This window comes from Artibeus jamaicensis, unplaced genomic scaffold (genome assembly GCF_021234435.1).
Source record: "Artibeus jamaicensis isolate MK-2021 breed Jamaican fruit bat unplaced genomic scaffold, CSHL_Jam_final contig_548, whole genome shotgun sequence".
Taxonomy (NCBI): domain Eukaryota; kingdom Metazoa; phylum Chordata; class Mammalia; order Chiroptera; family Phyllostomidae; genus Artibeus; species Artibeus jamaicensis.
Genome location: NW_026521883.1, coordinates 16,263,553 through 16,280,632, shown reverse-complemented (window position 1 = coordinate 16,280,632; position 17,080 = coordinate 16,263,553). Strand labels below are relative to the sequence as shown.

The following is a 17,080-nucleotide window of genomic DNA, read 5'->3' as shown; positions in this document are numbered from 1 at the left end:
TTTTCATTTAATTTAATATGCCTTTAAGTTTCCCTTGAGACTTTTTGTTTGATCCATGTATTATTTATTTATTTAAATTTTATTTAGTTATTTTTCAAGTACAGTTTTTTGTCTATATCCCCATCCCAGCCCCCTGCCCCCATGTATTATTTAGAAGTGTGTGTTTAATCTCCAAATATTTTGGGATTTTTCCAGCTATTTTTCTGTTATTGATTTCTAGTTTAATTCCACTGTGGCCTGAGAACATAGTTTGCATGATTTCTGTTATAGATTGAGTTGTGTTCCCCCCAAATATATGTGCAGCCATAGACCACCACCACTCCAACCTGCGAATATAAACTTACTTGGAAATAGGGTCTTCGCCGATGTGATCGAGGTAGGATGAGATCAATAGGGTGGGTGTGCAGAGTAAGTGCCTGGCAATAGTGTTTTTATTGTAATATAAATGCCTGTTTTAAGCTTGCGGTTGCTGGAGCATCCATTTCAAAGACAACCACCTTGAATAAACACGTTCCCAGGCGGATGACACAGCTACTTGCTAAACAACTAGTTAAGCAGCCAGTCCTCCCCCCTCTATAAAATTCTCCTTTTAGAAGGGTCTTGGATAATCTAGATAACTGTTCGAGTGACTACAGTTTTTCCTTCCTGCACCCTAATTCCCAAATTTAAAAATTCACCAAAAAAGTGAACCTACAAAACCCAAGGACCCCACCCTTGACCTCAATAAAAGGCAGAACCCAAGGTTTGTGCTTTGTCTCTCTACCTTGGACCTCTCTGTGTGGCCCTTGGACTTGACATGCATCTATCTTCCAGGACCTTGTGAGTAATAAACCTTGTCTTATCAGGGTTCCCTGATGGTTGTTGCTGAGGTGCATCTTACAATCACAGAAAAAACCACAAGGTCCAGTCCAGCCACAGCACTGGCTCTGGTTGGGGAAATGTCTGGGGTGGGGGAGTGGAGGGGCATGTTTGTGGGGGCTGGCCACAAGTAGTAAGAGCTCGGCTGAGTGCCCCTAGTCATTTCTAGCCAATACCATCACTATCCATAGGCTGAGACTGACATGAAAACAGGGTCCTAAGCCAATGGATTGGAGTCTTTTTGAGAAAAAAATGTCAAGACACACAGGGGGAACCGCCTATGTTTATTATAGAGGCAGAGACTGGAATGATGCAGTTGTAAGCCAAGGAATGCCAAGGACTGACAGCCATCAGCAGAAGCTAGGTAGAGACAAGGCAATATTCTCCCTCACAGGTTTTCAAGGGGAACATGTTCCTGCCAATACCTTGACTTTGGACTTCTTGCCTCCAAAATGGAGACAATATATTTATTTCCTGTTAAGCCACCCAGTTTGTAGTATTTTGTAATAGCAGCCTGAGAAAGTGAACAGAATTTCAATTCTTCTAAATTTATTAATGTACTTTATGGCCCAGAATGTGGTATATCTTGGTGAATGTTCCATGTGACCTTGAGAAAAATGTGTGTTTTTGCTGTTGTTGGGTGGACTGCTTGCTAAATGTCAATTAGATCAAGTCGATAGTACTATTAAGGATAATTGTATCCTTACTGATTTTCTGTTGGCTTAAACTGTCAAATGATGAAGGAGGGGTGTTGAAGTATCCAAATGTATTAGTGGATTTACTTATATCCTTTGCCTTCCTATTAGGTTTTGTCTCATGTGTTTTGACACTCATTTCTAGGTTCATACACATTAAGAATTGTTATGTCTTCTTGGAGAATTGGCCTCTTTATCATTATATAATGCTCCTCTTTGTCACTGATAATTTTCCTTGTTCTAAAGTCATCTTTGCTCAAAATTAATAGTTACTCCAGATTTTTTTGAATAGCATTGGTATGGTGTAGTTTTCTATCTCTCTTGACTTTTTCATTTTAATAATTTATTTATTTTTAATGTTTGAACAACTTGATTGATGCTTTTCACAAACCAAAAATTTGCCCATATAAAGTATACTATTCATTGGTTTTTAGTACAATATATTCACAAAGATGTGCAACCATTAACACAATCAATTTTAGAACATTTTCATTAATGCCCCCCTCACACCTCTTACCACACACACACACACACACACAAACCTCCTTACAATCACTTAGCTAATCCCGTCATCTGCTAAGGCTAGAGAGCCACTAATCTAATCTAATCTGTCTCTACGGATTTGCCCATTCTGGGCCTTTTATACAATTTGTAGCCATATTTGAATGGAACGTGTTTTTTTGTGTGAATTGTTTCTTTCACATAGCATGTTCTCAAGGTTCATTTATATTGTAGTATGGTCAGTACTTTATTCCTTTTTGTTGCTGAATAATATTCTGTTGTATGAACATACCACTTTTTAAATTTACCCATTATAGTTTATCATTGGTTATTTTCACATTTTGGCTATTCTGAACAATGCTGCTATAAATATTTGTGTACAGCTTTTTAAAAAAGACTTTATTTATTTATTTTTAGAGAGAAGGGAAGGGAAGGGAAGCAGAAAGAAACATCAATGTGTGGTTGCTTCTCAAGAGCCCCCTTCTGGGGACCTGGCCTGCAACCCAGGCATGTGCCCTGATTGGGAATCGAACCAGCAACCCTTCGGTTCACCTGCACTCAATCCACTGAGCCACACCAGCCAGGGCTGTGTACAACTTTTTGTGTGTGGGTAATTAGTTTTCATTTTTCTCAGGTATTTACCTAGGGGTAGGCTGCTGAATCATGTTGTAATTCTATGTGTAAACTTTTGAGGAATTACCAGACTGTTTTCCACAGTGCCTGCATAGTTTTATATTCCCATCAACAGTATATGAAAGTTTGAATTTCTCCATATCCTTCCCAACACTTGTTAGTGCCTTTTTTGATTACTGTATAGTCATCTTGGTGACTATGAAGTCTCACTATGATTTTGATTTTCATTTCCTTGAAGACTAATAAGATTGAGCAACTTTTCATGTGTTTTTGGTTATTTGTATACCTTTGGAGTAATGCCTATCCATGACGCTTGCCCCCAAATTACTTGGGTTATTTATCTTTTTGAGTTTTAGTAACTCTTTACATATTTTAGATGTTAAGTCTCTTATCAAACATAAGATTTCTAAAATTTCTGCCCATTCACTTTATTTATGGTATCCTTTGAAACCAGTGTTTTTAATTTTGTTGTGTTTTTTTTGGGGGGGTTCACATAGAATAAATCATTACCTAACTCGAGATGGTGGAAAATTTACACCTATGCTTTCTTCAAAGAGCTTTATAATTTTGGCTCTTAAGATTAGGTCTTTTGAGTCAATTTTGAGTCAATTTTTGTACACAGTGTAAGATAAGGGTCCAACTTCATTCTTTCACATGTGGACATCCACTTATCATAGTATTATTTGTTGAAAAGACTATTCTTTCCCATCCAACAGTGTTAGCTGAAGATTAGTTGTCCCTAAATGTGAAGGTTTACTCTGGAGATTACTGCCCCCAAATTGGAATTTTTTACTGTTTACTGTGTTCCAGGCACAAACCTAAGTACATTTCATTTATTCCTCATATCAACTGAGATGGGCACTATTCTCATTACCGTTTTACAGATGAAGAAGTTGAGACACTGAGTGCTTTGTTCAAGACTACATGGTTAGTAAGTAACACAATCAGGACATAAACTTAGGCCTAATGACTTGAGAGTCTGAGCTCTGACACATGCTATAAATAATTGTAAGAAATCAGAACTAGGAATTCCGCTGACGAGTTCATTTTAAACAAAACAGAGGAGGTCGGATTGGTCACTAACTTTGGAGAAAGACGGCGGAATAGGTTTACTATTTTGCTCCCACCAAGTATTAGAAATGGACCGGTCTTCTTTGGTTGAGACCCCTCCATGCTAACTTAAGAATTTACTTATTTATCTTTTTGTCTTTCTAAAAAGTAAACATTATTGAAGTATTACTCATACACAATAAAATACTTTAAATGTACAACTTGTTGATTTTTAACAAATTTATACTACCATTACAATCAAAATGTAAATTTATTCTATTATCCCCAAAAGTGTCTTTGTGTCAACAAAGTCCCATCAAGGTCTCATCACTGTCAATCCCCCTTGCCCCTCCCCCCTTGTCTACCACTCACGAATTTATAAGTCAATGCAGCACTTTGGCTTCTTAGGTTCAAGGCAGCGCGGGGGCTGCTACCGCTCCCGTTCCCGTTCCCCTGCCCCAGCCCCTGCCCCTGCCCCAGCCCCTGCCCCTGCCCCAGCCCCTGCCCCTGCCCCAGCCCACCAGCAGCTCTCCATTCAGAGCAGGGGAGTGAATGAAGTACGCGCCAAGGGTGTCAGGAGGCCCGAGATAAGGTAGCTCTCGCGGTAAGTTAGGTCGTTGCCTCGGTAACGGCGTCTTGGTCGTGAAAGATGGCGGGGCGAGGTCTTGGTCTCAGGGTCAGTTTAAGTCCTAACTCCTGGGACCGAATAGGTTGGGAGGAGGCGGTGGGGAGGCTGCAGGGACGCTGAATCTCTCTTAACTCTGGGTTTGAAAGTCTCCGTCTCTTTTACAGAGACGGACTGTTTCAGGGACTCCACTCCCGCCACGCGTTCAGCAACCTGCTACACCTCGACGAGACTTCCTCGCCAAGGAGGAAGAATATAAGTAAGAAATCTGACGGTTCACCTTTTCCTTATTTCTTTTACCTAAGTGAGGCTGCTTACAAATACTGTTACTGGTGGCTAGGTCCTTGGGACCACGCACTGCCCAGCAGTCTCTTCCATCTTGAGCTCGCCTTCGTCCTAGGTGTTTGAAGTGGGTGAAAATTTAGTGTAACCCTAGCAAACCTGTTCGTCAGTAAGATGATACTGTTAGACCTGGTTTTGATAGCAGGAATTTCCACGAGTAGTGCAGTTTCTAGTTTAAGGAATTCCATTTAATTCCAACTTCCTCGAGTTTATGTGTAAATTTCTTTTAGGCTTTGTTCCTAAATTGAAAGCCTATTTCTCAGGGCATTTGGAATTACTATTCTTGCCCACATTTGGTGGAGTTGGGAGGGTTTCCTTCCTTTATCTTTTGAGCGAAATTACAAACTGTTCCGACAGCACGGGCTTTCATTCTTGGACGATGCCAGTGGTCATGCCCGTTTTCACACAGATGCCAAGAGTAATCTTTTAATTTGATCATGTCATTCCCTTGCCTAAAACTTTGTAGTGGTTTTATGTTGAAGTTTACAAGCTCTGTCAGATCTGGCTCCTGCATCTTGCTGGATCTTTTGCTCTCTCCAGCCTCATTGACCTTTCGGTTCCTCGAGCTTTTCCTTTTTCTTTCCTTGAGGGCAGTCACACATGCCTTCTACGTATCATGTTCAGAGTGGCCTTCCTTGACTATGCTAAATAGGCTCCTCTTTTTTTTATGGTCTTATTAATTTTTCTTTGCATTTAGCATAACGTTACAATAAATTCATTTGTTAGTTTACTTTTTGTCTTTTTCCTCCATTGGATGATGAGTTCTACAAGGTTCAAGAGCATGTCTTTTATTTACCATTGTATGTACACTTACAAAAAATTATATTTCAGCAGTTCACTGTCTTTCTAAACAAATTTAACTTAAAATTTGGAACACATTCTGACAGTTCTTTAAATAGTTAAACAGAGTTACCATGTAATTTGTACTTAAAATTAAAGCATATTTAAAGTTAAAACTGATATGTACTCTCTTTAGATGAATGAGACGCATGCCCCCTTGCCACAGCATGTAGGAACATAATCATTCCTATTTGATGAAATGGATCTGTTATTCCCATTAGGACTGTACTTAAGCAACAGATGTGTTGTCTGTGTACAATTCTGAAACAGTTGTGCTCAACCTAAAACAGTTATTTTCATCACTATACACCAGATAGCACTAACCAGCTGTATTGATCAGGTTAATTTGTTTGTTTATTTAAGGGTATATTTTGCACCTGGGTCTGGCTGTCATTAGGGATATGGTCCTACTTAAAGGCAGGCATATACAGGAGCTATTGTATTTTAGCAAAAGTTGTTTTGTGGTAAAGGCAACCAGGTGTTACTCATTCTGTAACCTGTACTCTGCAGCGTACAAATTAGAGGCATTTCGACAAAGTAGTTTTAAGCTCTGACTGAAGCTTGTACATCACTTTTGCAGCATGGAAAAGAGTAAAATGTCTGGCCATTCTTTTTTTTTAATTGTGGTAAAATTGGTATACAATATTACATGCATTTCAGATGTCCAAAATTATTGATTCATTACTTGTATATATTACATAGTGATCAACACCGTAAGTCTACATCACTCTCTCTCCCAGCTCCTGCCTATCTGTTCTTTGCATCTATGATGGTTGGTTTGTTTTTTTTTTTCTCTTCTTTTTTTTTGGATTCCAACATATAAGTGAAATCATGGTATTTGTCTTTGGTCATTTTTATAGGCAAGAATATGAGTTCATAACACAGTATTTTGCCACTTATTATTTTGATGTTAAGCATATGGTGATATCTTTTCAATCAGCTGAACACAGGACTTCCCAGGGATTTCAATCCAGAATTGGAGGAGATAATCCCTGAGGGGATAGACTAAGAACATGCTTATCATCCAAATCAATAGATTTTACAAGTTTCATGTGTATATCATAAAACCAGAGAGCTAAACAGATAAGATTATGTGACATCTGTTTTAATTGGTCTTGATAACTGGTGGGGCCGACCTCCACACCACCTTCCACCTACCAACCCCCTGCCTGTAAATGCCAAATACATTGTATTTACCGATTAATTTGCAGAGAACTGACATCTTTATGCTATTGAATCTTCCTTTCCACAAATACGGTACATCTCCATTTACACAGGGGTGTTTTAGTGTCTGTTAATAGTATTTTATCATATTACTACATAAAAGTCTTGCATATATAATTTTTCAAGGTTCCTCATAGGTTTTGTTACTATATGATGGCTTTTTTTCATACTATATTTTGTAATTGGCCAGATGTATAGGAACATTGATTTTTGTATATTGATCCTAATACCTGTATGTATAGATACAGATCATCAGCGCTGCTTACTTTTTTTTTTAGTTGTGTCATGGCTGTTGTTTGTTACAGTGAAAGGTTACAAAGCAAAATCAGTAATGGGAAAAGGTGCATGGAGAGAAGTCTGGAGAAAACCAGTCAAAAGCTTCTTAGAGTCCTCTCTTGGAGGTTTTTTTAAATCGTGAATGAATATTGGCTTTTTTCAAATGTTTTTTTCTGCATCAATTTATATGATTTTCTTTTTTTAGTTTGTTAATGTGATGATTACATTAATTGATTTTGAATGTTGAACCAGCCTTGCATACTTGGAGTAAATCCTGCTTGGTCGTGGTATATAATTCTTTTTATACGTTGTTGGATTTTATTTACTAATATTTTATTAAGGATCTTTGCATCTATTTCATGATATTGACCTATACTTTTCTTGTAATGTCTTTGTCTGGTTTTGGTATTACCTTTATTCCAGTCTCACAGAATTAGTTAGGAAATAATCCTTTTGCTTCTAGTCTCTGGAAGAGATTGTAGAGTATTGGTATCATTTCCTTCTTAAATATTTGGTGCAGTTCACCAGTTAAAGTGTCTGGGTCTTGTGCTTTCTGCTTTGGAAGTTTTATAATTATTGAGTTAATTACTTTAATAGATACAGGCTTTTTCATATTATTATTTCTCCATGTGTGAGTTTGATAGTTTGTATCTTTCAAGGATTTGACCTATTTCATCTAAGTCAATCACATTTGTGGGCATAAAGTTGTTCATTGTATTCCTTCATTATTCTATAGGCCATGGGAACAGTAGTGATGGCTTTTCTTTAATTTGTAATGTTAGTATTTTGTGTGTTCTCTCTTTTTCTCTTGGTTAGCCTAGCTAGAATTTTATAATTTTTTTATCTTTTCAAAGAATTAGCTTTGGTTTCATTGATTTTTCTCTATTGTTTTTATTTTAAATTTTATTGATTTCTGCTTCAATTTTTATTACTTTTTTCCTTCTACTTCTTTTAGGCTTAAATTGTTTTTTATTTTTTGTTTCCTACCATGAAAGCTTCAATTATGGGTTTTAGATTTTTCTTCTTTTCTAATATCTGCATTTAATGTTATAAATTTCTCTCTAAGCTTTGCTTTTACTGCACCCCACACATTGTTACAATTGTATTTTCATTTTCATTTAGTTAAATATATTTTTAGATTTCCTTTCTCTTTTGACTCGAGTTACTTATGTTTTTTGTTTAATCTCCAAATACTTAGCAATTTTTTGTTATCTTTCTGTTTTTGTTGTCTAATTAAATTCAGTTATGATATGTGAACATACTTTGTGTGATTTCTACTCTTTTAAAATTGTAAGATGTATTTTATGGACCACAAAATGGTCTATATTAGTGAATGCTCAGTGTGAGCTTGAGAAGGATTGCTGGGTCGGGGGGCCCTGCCCACAGGCTTCTCTTGTCCCCCCCACCCCACCTGGCCTCCACAGATGAGAATAAATCTACCAAGACATGATCTTCTTGGGGAGGAAAGGTAGCTGATCTCTCAGAGAAGAGCCAAGAGCCTTTTCCTCAATGGGTTTTTCTTGGTTTCAATTTGCACAGGAATACAGGTAAAGCTCATCAATCATTGTCAGGCAGTAAAGATCAAACAATAGATAACATACAAAGAACTATGAGAACTTATTCTAACTCAGGGTCAGTTAGCTAAGGGGCCATAAAACTTCGGGAAACAAACTCATTTCCCGCTTGGATCCTTATCAGAAAATTGAGAGCATTCTTAGCAAAGCAGGTTTCACAAAATTTTATACATTCTTTCTTAGCCCTGATCGCCGCAGGGAACCCACCTCTAGCATTGTTTCAGGCTTAAGCCAGGCAGGGGAAGTAAGGTAGCCAAGAGATTTGGAGACTTGTCACAGACAGAATGAAGACTCAGGCTATATCAAAGTCGAGGGGTGAGGGTTCATCACCCCCTTTTGCTATAGCCCCCCAAGTCCTTCCCTGGGGCCTTCTTAGTGACCATGCTTGTCTTAGGTCATCCCTCCCTTGAGGAATCTTACCCATCATTGGCTAACTGGTCATGCACTGGGGGCCCGGCAGGGTGAAGTGAAAGGGGTAGAGGTGGCTCCCCTACCAGGGAGATAAGCTTTGTCTCTTTAGTGGCTTAGGGTCTCAGGGTCTCTCACTCAGCCTTAGCCATGGGGGGGTTACAGCTTCTGAAACCAGTCAGGGTGGTTCCCAGCAAAGGCTGTATATTATGTGGTTGTTAGATGGAGTATTTTTTTTCATTCCATATTATCTTTAAGTTAAAAAGCTTTCCCAATTATGTTGCCTATGGATTGTAGGTAACCCCCCATGGCTAAGGCTATCCATTGTTCATTTTGGTTGCCAGTCTCTTGTCCCTATCTTCAGCAGTACCTTTTTCCTTGGTGAAGATAAATTGTCTTTGCTAATGATAAAGATGTGGGAGAGCTGGGTGGCAAAGCTAATGCCTTTGAAATCTTTCACGTGAACCACATTAAAAGAATCAGAATGTTTCTGTTTGTTGGTGATCACACCAATTCTTTGGTTTAGCACCTCTGTCTACCACCGTACACAGTCTCCAAATCAGTTTGAATTGTGTCATTCACCTTGATGGGGAAATCAGGGTGGCAGATGGTGTGAGCATCATGAGTAACCAGATGAGAGATTCCTTTTGGGCCCACAAAGATCTTCTCACTCTCTACAACCTGTATGTGGCCTTGTCAGGTATAATATAAGGAAAAGCAAAGCAACCTTTGGTGTCATAGATCAGATAGAAATTGTTTCTGGTCTCGATGATGATAAAACCAGCAGAGTAGATTATATCAGTTCAGACCTTGCTTCAGAGCTGCTACATGCCTTCAGATGCTTCTTGGACTGAAGAAGTCAGATTCACTCCAAGTTCCAGCAGTGGGACAGCAGAGCACTGGAAAGGCACCGGGGGAACAGGAGGAGGGACTGAAGTGTCTGGCATCCGGGCAAGACCTGGAGGGGCAGCTTTCTCTCAGACTGCAGTGCTGGCAGAGGTCATCATTCCTTTTCTTGAGCCCTTCCCTTACAGAGTTGGCAGGCTGGCTCTATATCTGAGTCACCATCAGCCTTTCTGCTGAACTGTCATTCAATCTGTAGAGTTCTTTGGATTTTTCATAAACACAGTTATATCATATGCAAATTGTGATTGTTTGGTCCCTTTACAATTTTTCATGTATCTTTCTTTTCTTGATCTAGTTAGAACCCCTAGTTCAATATAGAATAGAAAAAGTGGTGGTGAACATCTTTATCTTTGTTATGATTTAAAAATTTTTATTTATTTATTTATTTTCAGAGAGAGGAAGAGAGGTAGAGAAACATCAGTATGTGGTTGCCCCTCTCATCACCCACCCCCCACTGGGGACCTGGCCCACAACCCAGGCATGTGCCCTGACTGGGAATCGAACTGGTGACCCTTTGGTTCACAGGCCAGTATTCAATCCACTGAGCCACACTGGCCAGAGCTGTTTTTATTATTTTTTAATAAATGCATTTAATTTCTGTAAACTTCTCTCCGATTCTCTCTGTATTGCAGGACCTGTTTTGATATGTATTTCTTTTGTCATAGCTTAATAGTTTTAAATATTTTATGATTTTCATGTTGATTATTTAAAAAGTATGTTTTTAGTTTCTAAACATTTTTTTTCATTTTAATTATATTATTTTAATTGCACTACAATCAGAGAATATATAGAACATTGATTTTCAAAAATGTATTGAAACTTAGTTGTGGTCAAGTACAATACAAGTTCAGGGGGAAACCAAGTTAAAGCAGTATAGTTCACTTTTTAATAATACTCTTTGATAGAAAGTATATAACTGCCCTGGCTGGTATGGCTCAGTGGACTGAGTGCCGGCCTGAGAATTGAAAGGTTGCTGTGTAGATTCCTAGTCAGGGTGCATGCCTGGGATGTGGGCCAGGTCCCAAGCGGGGACATGCAAGAGGCAACCAATTGATGTTTCTTTCCTTTTCTTTCTCTTTCCTTCTCTCTAAAAAACAAATAAATCTTTAAAAAAGAAAATGTATTACTATTTGCTGACCATTTGTTAGATTAGGCTAATTAATTTTCATGCCCATACATTAGTATACATCATTTTTTTCCCTACTAGCTGCATTGGTTTCTGTTAGAGATGTATTAAAATCAACTATAACTATAATTGAAGAATAATTATTTATGTAATTGTTTCCATTATTTGATTTATTTAAATTCTCTAGAGGTAAATTATCCCTTTCATTGTTATGTAATATCTGTTATATCTTTATTCATTCCTTTGTATTCAAACTTATGTCATTTAGCTTTAAGAGAGTATTCCATTTATATTGAGTCTGATAATTTCTGCTTTCTAATAAGTGAATTGTTTATATTATTTTGTTTGTGAATTTGAAGTTGTTTGGCCATAATATTTTTTTGTTTTATATTTATTATGCTTTTTTTTGGTTCTTCTGTTGTATTGAATGAGCTTACATTTTTTTAATTTATTTTTTTAAACATTTTTTTATTGATTATGCCATTACATTTGTTCTATTCCCCCCTCCTTTCCCCTCCACCCTGCACACCCCTCCCCCACCATTCCCCCCTTTAGTTTGTGACCATGTGTCTCAAGTTCTTTAGATTCTATATTTCCCCTACTATTCTTACCCTTCCCCCTATCTATTTTCTATCTACTGTCTGTGCTAATTATTTTCTGTACCTTCTCCCCCCTTCTCCTTTTCCCACTCCCCTGTTGCTAATCCTCCACATGCTCTTCATTTCTATGGTTCCACTCCTGATCTAGCTGTCCTCTTAGTTTGCTTTTGTTTTAGGTGTGGTTGTTGATAACTGTGAGTTTGCTGTCCTTTCACTGTTCATCTTTTTTATCTTCTTTTTCTTAGGTAAGTCCCTTTAACATTTCATGTAATAAGGGCTTGGTGATGATGAACTCCTTGAATTTGGTCTTATCTGAGAAGCACTGTATCTGTCCTTCCATTCTAGATGAAAGTTTTGCTGGATAGAGCAATCTTGTTTGTAGGTCTTTGGATTTCATGACTTGGAATACCTCTTTCCAGCCCCTTCTTGCCTGGAAGGTCTCTCTTTTGACAAATCCGCTGACATTCTGATGGGAACTCCTTTGTAGATGACAGTCCCCTTATCTCTTGCTGCTTCTAGGATTCTCTCCTTCATTTGAATCTTGGCTAATGTAATGATGATGTGCCTTGGTGTGTTTCTTCTTGGGTCCAACTTCTTTGGGACTCTCTGAGCTTCCTGGATTTCCTGGAAGTCTATTTCCTTTGCCAGAATGGGGAAGTTCTCCTTTATTATTTGTTCAAATAAGGTTTCTACTGGTGGCTGTGCCTTTCCCCCTTCTGGTACCCCTATAATTCGGATGTTGGAGCGTTTAAAGATGCCCTGGAGGTTCCTAAGACTCTCCTTATTTTTTTGAGTTCTTGCTTCTTCACTCTTTTCTGTTTGGCCATTATTTGCTTTCTTCTGGTCCACTCCATTGATTTGAGTCCCAGTTTCCTTTTCATTGCTATTGGTTTCCTGTGCAATTCCATTAATTTCAATTAGTTTCGCCTTCATATGTTTGTCTAATTTGTGGCAATAATCAGCCAGTTCTGTGAGGATCCTGATCACCAGTGTTTTGAACTGTGCGTCTGAGAGTTTTGCTATTTCTTCATCGCTTAGATTTATAGGCTCTGGGGCTTTGAGATCTTCTTGAGCCATTTTTGGTCTGTTTGTGCCCCTTAAGTATGAGGAGCGGAGCCTTGGACTCCCAGGTTGCTTGTGACACTGTATGTGGGGGCATGGTCAGAGCAGGGAAGTGGGGGCCCCCCTGCTGTTTCGCACCGCTAGGTGAGGAGCAGAGCCTTAGGTGGTTCACCAGGGCTGGGCCACTCAGAGTCGCTGGGTTATGACGCTGTATGTGGAGGCGGGGTCAGAGTGGGGAAATGGCCGGGCCCTCTGCTGCTGCTAGCCGCCTGTTGGGTCCCGTCTAATTGCCCACTCCCTCGCTTGTCTATCTGTGCAAGAATGCGTGACCACAGTCAACCTGGAGCCCTGCTCCCTGGCTGTCTCCCCGAGGTTGCTGGCAGGCTCTCTCACTAGGTCCAACCCTGCGCCTGGATTCCGCGCGCCTGAGTCCGTCTCACCGAGTTTTCCTGTGCAACCCTGCTCCACCAGCTGCTGGTTTCGCCCCTCTTACAGGTCAGGCTGAAGAATTTGTTGTTAACAGACTTCTGAAAAGTTCAATTTCCTGTGTTCTGGCTGTGTTTTCTGTTGCTAATATTTAGTTGTCTCTAAACTTGGTTGTGTGAGAACTGCTTCTCCACCTATGCCTCCATCTTGGCGGAAGTCTCCAAGCTTATATTTTCTTTCACTGGTTTGGAAAGAGCTTAGACTGCTTAAACTTGGTTTCCCCCTGCCGGTTCAGTTAGATATTATTAGCTATTTTACTTCCTTTCGTTTTGAATACCCCTACCTGTTATTTTTATAGTCTGTACTAATTTAGATTTATCATTGTGTTTTCTAATTTCTTTGCTCATCATGATTCTTCCTTTTTTCCAGGTTTAATTTTTTTCTTACTGAAGTATAGACCCTTCATTACTTCTCTCTGTGAAAATTTGAATCTTAAACTCCAGTCTTTTTTGAAAACTTTTTTTACTTTGCACTTATTCTTCAAAGACAGTTTAGCTGAACATAGAATTCTAGATGGCCAGTATTTTTCCCCAAACAATTTGTTAAAAATACCATTTCATTGTCCATTGAAATGTAGAGATGTGGATGAGCCATCTACTGTCAACTTTTTAGATAATCAGGCAGGTAGATTATCTGTTCTTATTAAATACTTGCTCTGGTAATTTAAAGAATATTTTTTTTGTCTCGAAAGTTCTGTGGTCTTACTACAATGTGTACCAGTGTGCATTAGTTTTCTTAATTCTGCTCAAGATCTATATCTTCCTTTGTGTCTGGAAAATTTTCAGCATTATATCTCTCATTTGGGATTTCCTTCTTACCTTCTCTTAGGTAGATATTAATCTGTTTTTGTCAGATAGTCTGTCTTTAATGGATGTTAACCTTTCTTTCATATTTTTAACTTTCTATTTTTGTGTACCTCCTTTCAGGTGATTTCCTCATATCTGTCTTCTAATTCATTTATTTCCCTTTCAGTTCATTCTATTGTTCAACTTATCCATTGAGTTTGAATTTTTAATTTTTATGACTGTGTTTTCATTTATGTAATTGCTATTTGGTTTTTTCCATGTTCAGTGTTCTTTTATAATAATGTGTGGTTCTTACCTAATGGTGTCTATTCTTTCTTTTTTAATTAAAAATGGCTATTTAAAAATCTTTTTAAGATTGTTTTATTATCTTCAGTTCTTATACAAATTTTGTAGCTTATGCTGATTCTCCCTCTTGGTGACTTGTTTCTTCATGCAGTTTGTTATCTTTGTGGCGCCATCGTTAGCAGGGTTTACTTCCTGAGAGTGTTATATATCTTATAGATGAGTAAATGTCCTTCAGGGTGGTTTTGCATTTAGCTTATCAGTTTTTTCATTGGCTAGACCAGCTTTCTGTATTAAAGTTTTGGCATAAAATCTCTATAGCATCTGGGTGAGATGAACTTGGACCACATTCCTGTGTGCTCTCACTACTCACAAGAGATTCTTTTTCACCTATATCTATAGTTTCATTTCTGCTCACCTAAGGTTATGCTTAGTGTTTTTGTTTGTGTTTAACAGGTGTAGCTCTTCATGACTCCCACACATGTATCATTTTTTAGCTGTTAACAGCTGTTCCTGTTAACTGTTCTCACTTTTAGTTGCTGCGTTATTTTTGGTGCCGAGGTATTTCTCTTGCCTGAGTGTGAGCTTAGCAGTATATCCTTCATTATATTATATCCAGTATTTCCATGGTTTTTGAGTAGAAGAAAAGCCTTTTGAGGCATCTTGGTCTACTATATTGACCAGAAGCTTCTAGTGGTTCTTGTTAGGGAAATGTGAGACCTCAGATAATGCTGTCTTAAATGGAACTTTAAGTCTTTATTAGATAGTTTTCTTTTAACTCATCCTAAGATATAAAAATATTCTCTAAAACATTGGACTGTTTTAAGAAGGGCTATGTTACTGATTTCTTTTTTGGGGGGTTGGGTAATTAATGTTGCAAGTGGTTTGTGTTACTTCTGAATCACATATCTAATAAAATAACAAAATATCTCATTTTAAAAATTGCTCAACATATTTTCTTCATATAACTTCAAGAGATCCTAGATGGTTTAGATATTTTTAAATTTTATTTTATGAATAGAATTAAAAAGTTACATACTTTTAAATATGTTTATTATAGTGTTACTTTTAAAAGTGAAAAGGAACTTGAACTAACAATAGGGATAGATTAATACATTATGTTAACTTCAATTGTTAGAGTATTTTATATCCATTTAAGGCACTAATTATAAAGAGAGAAATATGTATCTTCAATTTGTTATGGGAAAACGTAATACAAAATTATGTATATGCTATAGGTGAAAAATAGAAGGGAAGATAATTAAAATATCACAGCAGCACCCCAGACCAAAGCAGGCCTCTCTGCTACCCGGCCCCACTCCTGCCCCCAGTTGGAGTTCATCTCAAGGAGCCGCAGAGTGGAATTTATTCCCACCATTTTGTCATTCCCAAAGAAGTCGTTCCACCTGAAGTGAGGGTCAGAGAGAAGCTAGGAGTTACACTGTTGGAATTCTACCAAAGTAATAATAATAAGAAATAATCATGGGGAATTGGAGATAAGTGTTCTAATAGTTAGGTTAATTTTAGAATAAAGTGTTTGTTTTGAAATTTGCTGATTAGCTAAAGTGTAGTTACTGAAATTTAATTACTTGTATTTTTGTTAGGATCTTCAGTACATCCCAATTAGTAAATTATTTTCTGCTTTTAGGCGTTTAAATGCAGAATTGGAGGCAAAAACAGCTGATCTGGTTCGACAAGCTGAGGAAGCAATAGTAAGTAAATGTTAGTGATTTCATGTAAGTGCTAGATTGTTTAATTTTTAATTTGATTTATAATATACAAAAATGTACAAAGCATAAATTTTCAGCTCATCAAATTATCACAAATTGAACATGAATATATGTATAGTAGGGAGGTGTATTTATACATGTGTTTTTGATAAGCACATGTTTTCTAAAAGCCACTGAAGATGTTTTCTATTTAGGTGTCCACTCATCTCATAAGAATGGTAATATTTAATAATCTTTCCCACTATTTGAAGATTAATATATGAGCATAGCTATGTAGAATTAACACTGGTAATTGAGTAAGGAAAGAAGGAAAATGTTCTCTGGACAAAAGTTGGATAAAGGATAACAGTCATCAGATGGTAATTTGTCTCAAATTCTGTAGTTGGTTATAATTTAAATCTTAAGGCTAGAGCATAATTGGATTTATAGTTAGGAAGAATGTAGTGAGGTTATAACACTAGACAATGTAAGAGTTTTTGCCCCATGCTGAGTACCAGCGTGGTCATTCCTGCTGTAAGCATCCAGCTCTTAGCATTAGCATTCCCATTGTTCATTGATAGCACATAGTAGCGTTCCTTAGAGGGATTAATGTGGCTTGCTTTCAGACTTTCTTTTTTAGGTCTTACTCTGATTTAATTATAATTCTTTCTTTTAAACCCCACCCTTCACCCCATGGTGGACTTGATGGGGGGCAGGGAAGAAGAGGCAGTATTTTATTTTAAGGTCTTGTACAGATTTCATCATTATTTGTAGTTTAGAATAAGGAACATTTTATATATATATATATATATATATACACACACACACACACATATATTATAGTGTTCATATATATATATGAACACATTTCAGATAATTATGTAATGGTTTTTTTTACATAATATATTTATGTGATATATAATATATACGTAATATATTTTTATGTAATATATTTACATAATGGTTTATTTACGTAATATATTTATGTAGAATAAGGAACATAATATATTATAGAATATATATATTATAGTGTTCATATATATATATATATGAACACATTTCAGATAATATATTTATG

The 17,080-nt window shown here is 37.3% G+C and overlaps 1 protein-coding gene and 1 pseudogene across 2 annotated transcripts in view; one reads left to right on the top strand and one right to left on the bottom strand.

The window, feature by feature from the left end:
* Positions 1-4,360: 4,360 nt before the first annotated feature.
* TEX9 (testis expressed 9) overlaps positions 4,361-17,080 on the top strand; it is a 49,827-nt gene continuing 37,107 nt past the window's right edge. For both annotated transcript variants that reach the window (XM_037151106.2, XM_053670166.1), the window contains exons 1-3: positions 4,361-4,413; positions 4,530-4,621; positions 15,942-16,005. In XM_037151106.2, coding sequence (XP_037007001.2) covers positions 4,387-4,413; positions 4,530-4,621; positions 15,942-16,005 — 183 coding nt within the window. In that variant the 5' untranslated portion in view covers positions 4,361-4,386. The remainder of the gene's footprint in view (positions 4,414-4,529; positions 4,622-15,941; positions 16,006-17,080) is intronic.
* On the bottom strand, positions 9,344-9,832 carry LOC119053491 (40S ribosomal protein S4, X isoform-like; annotated as a pseudogene).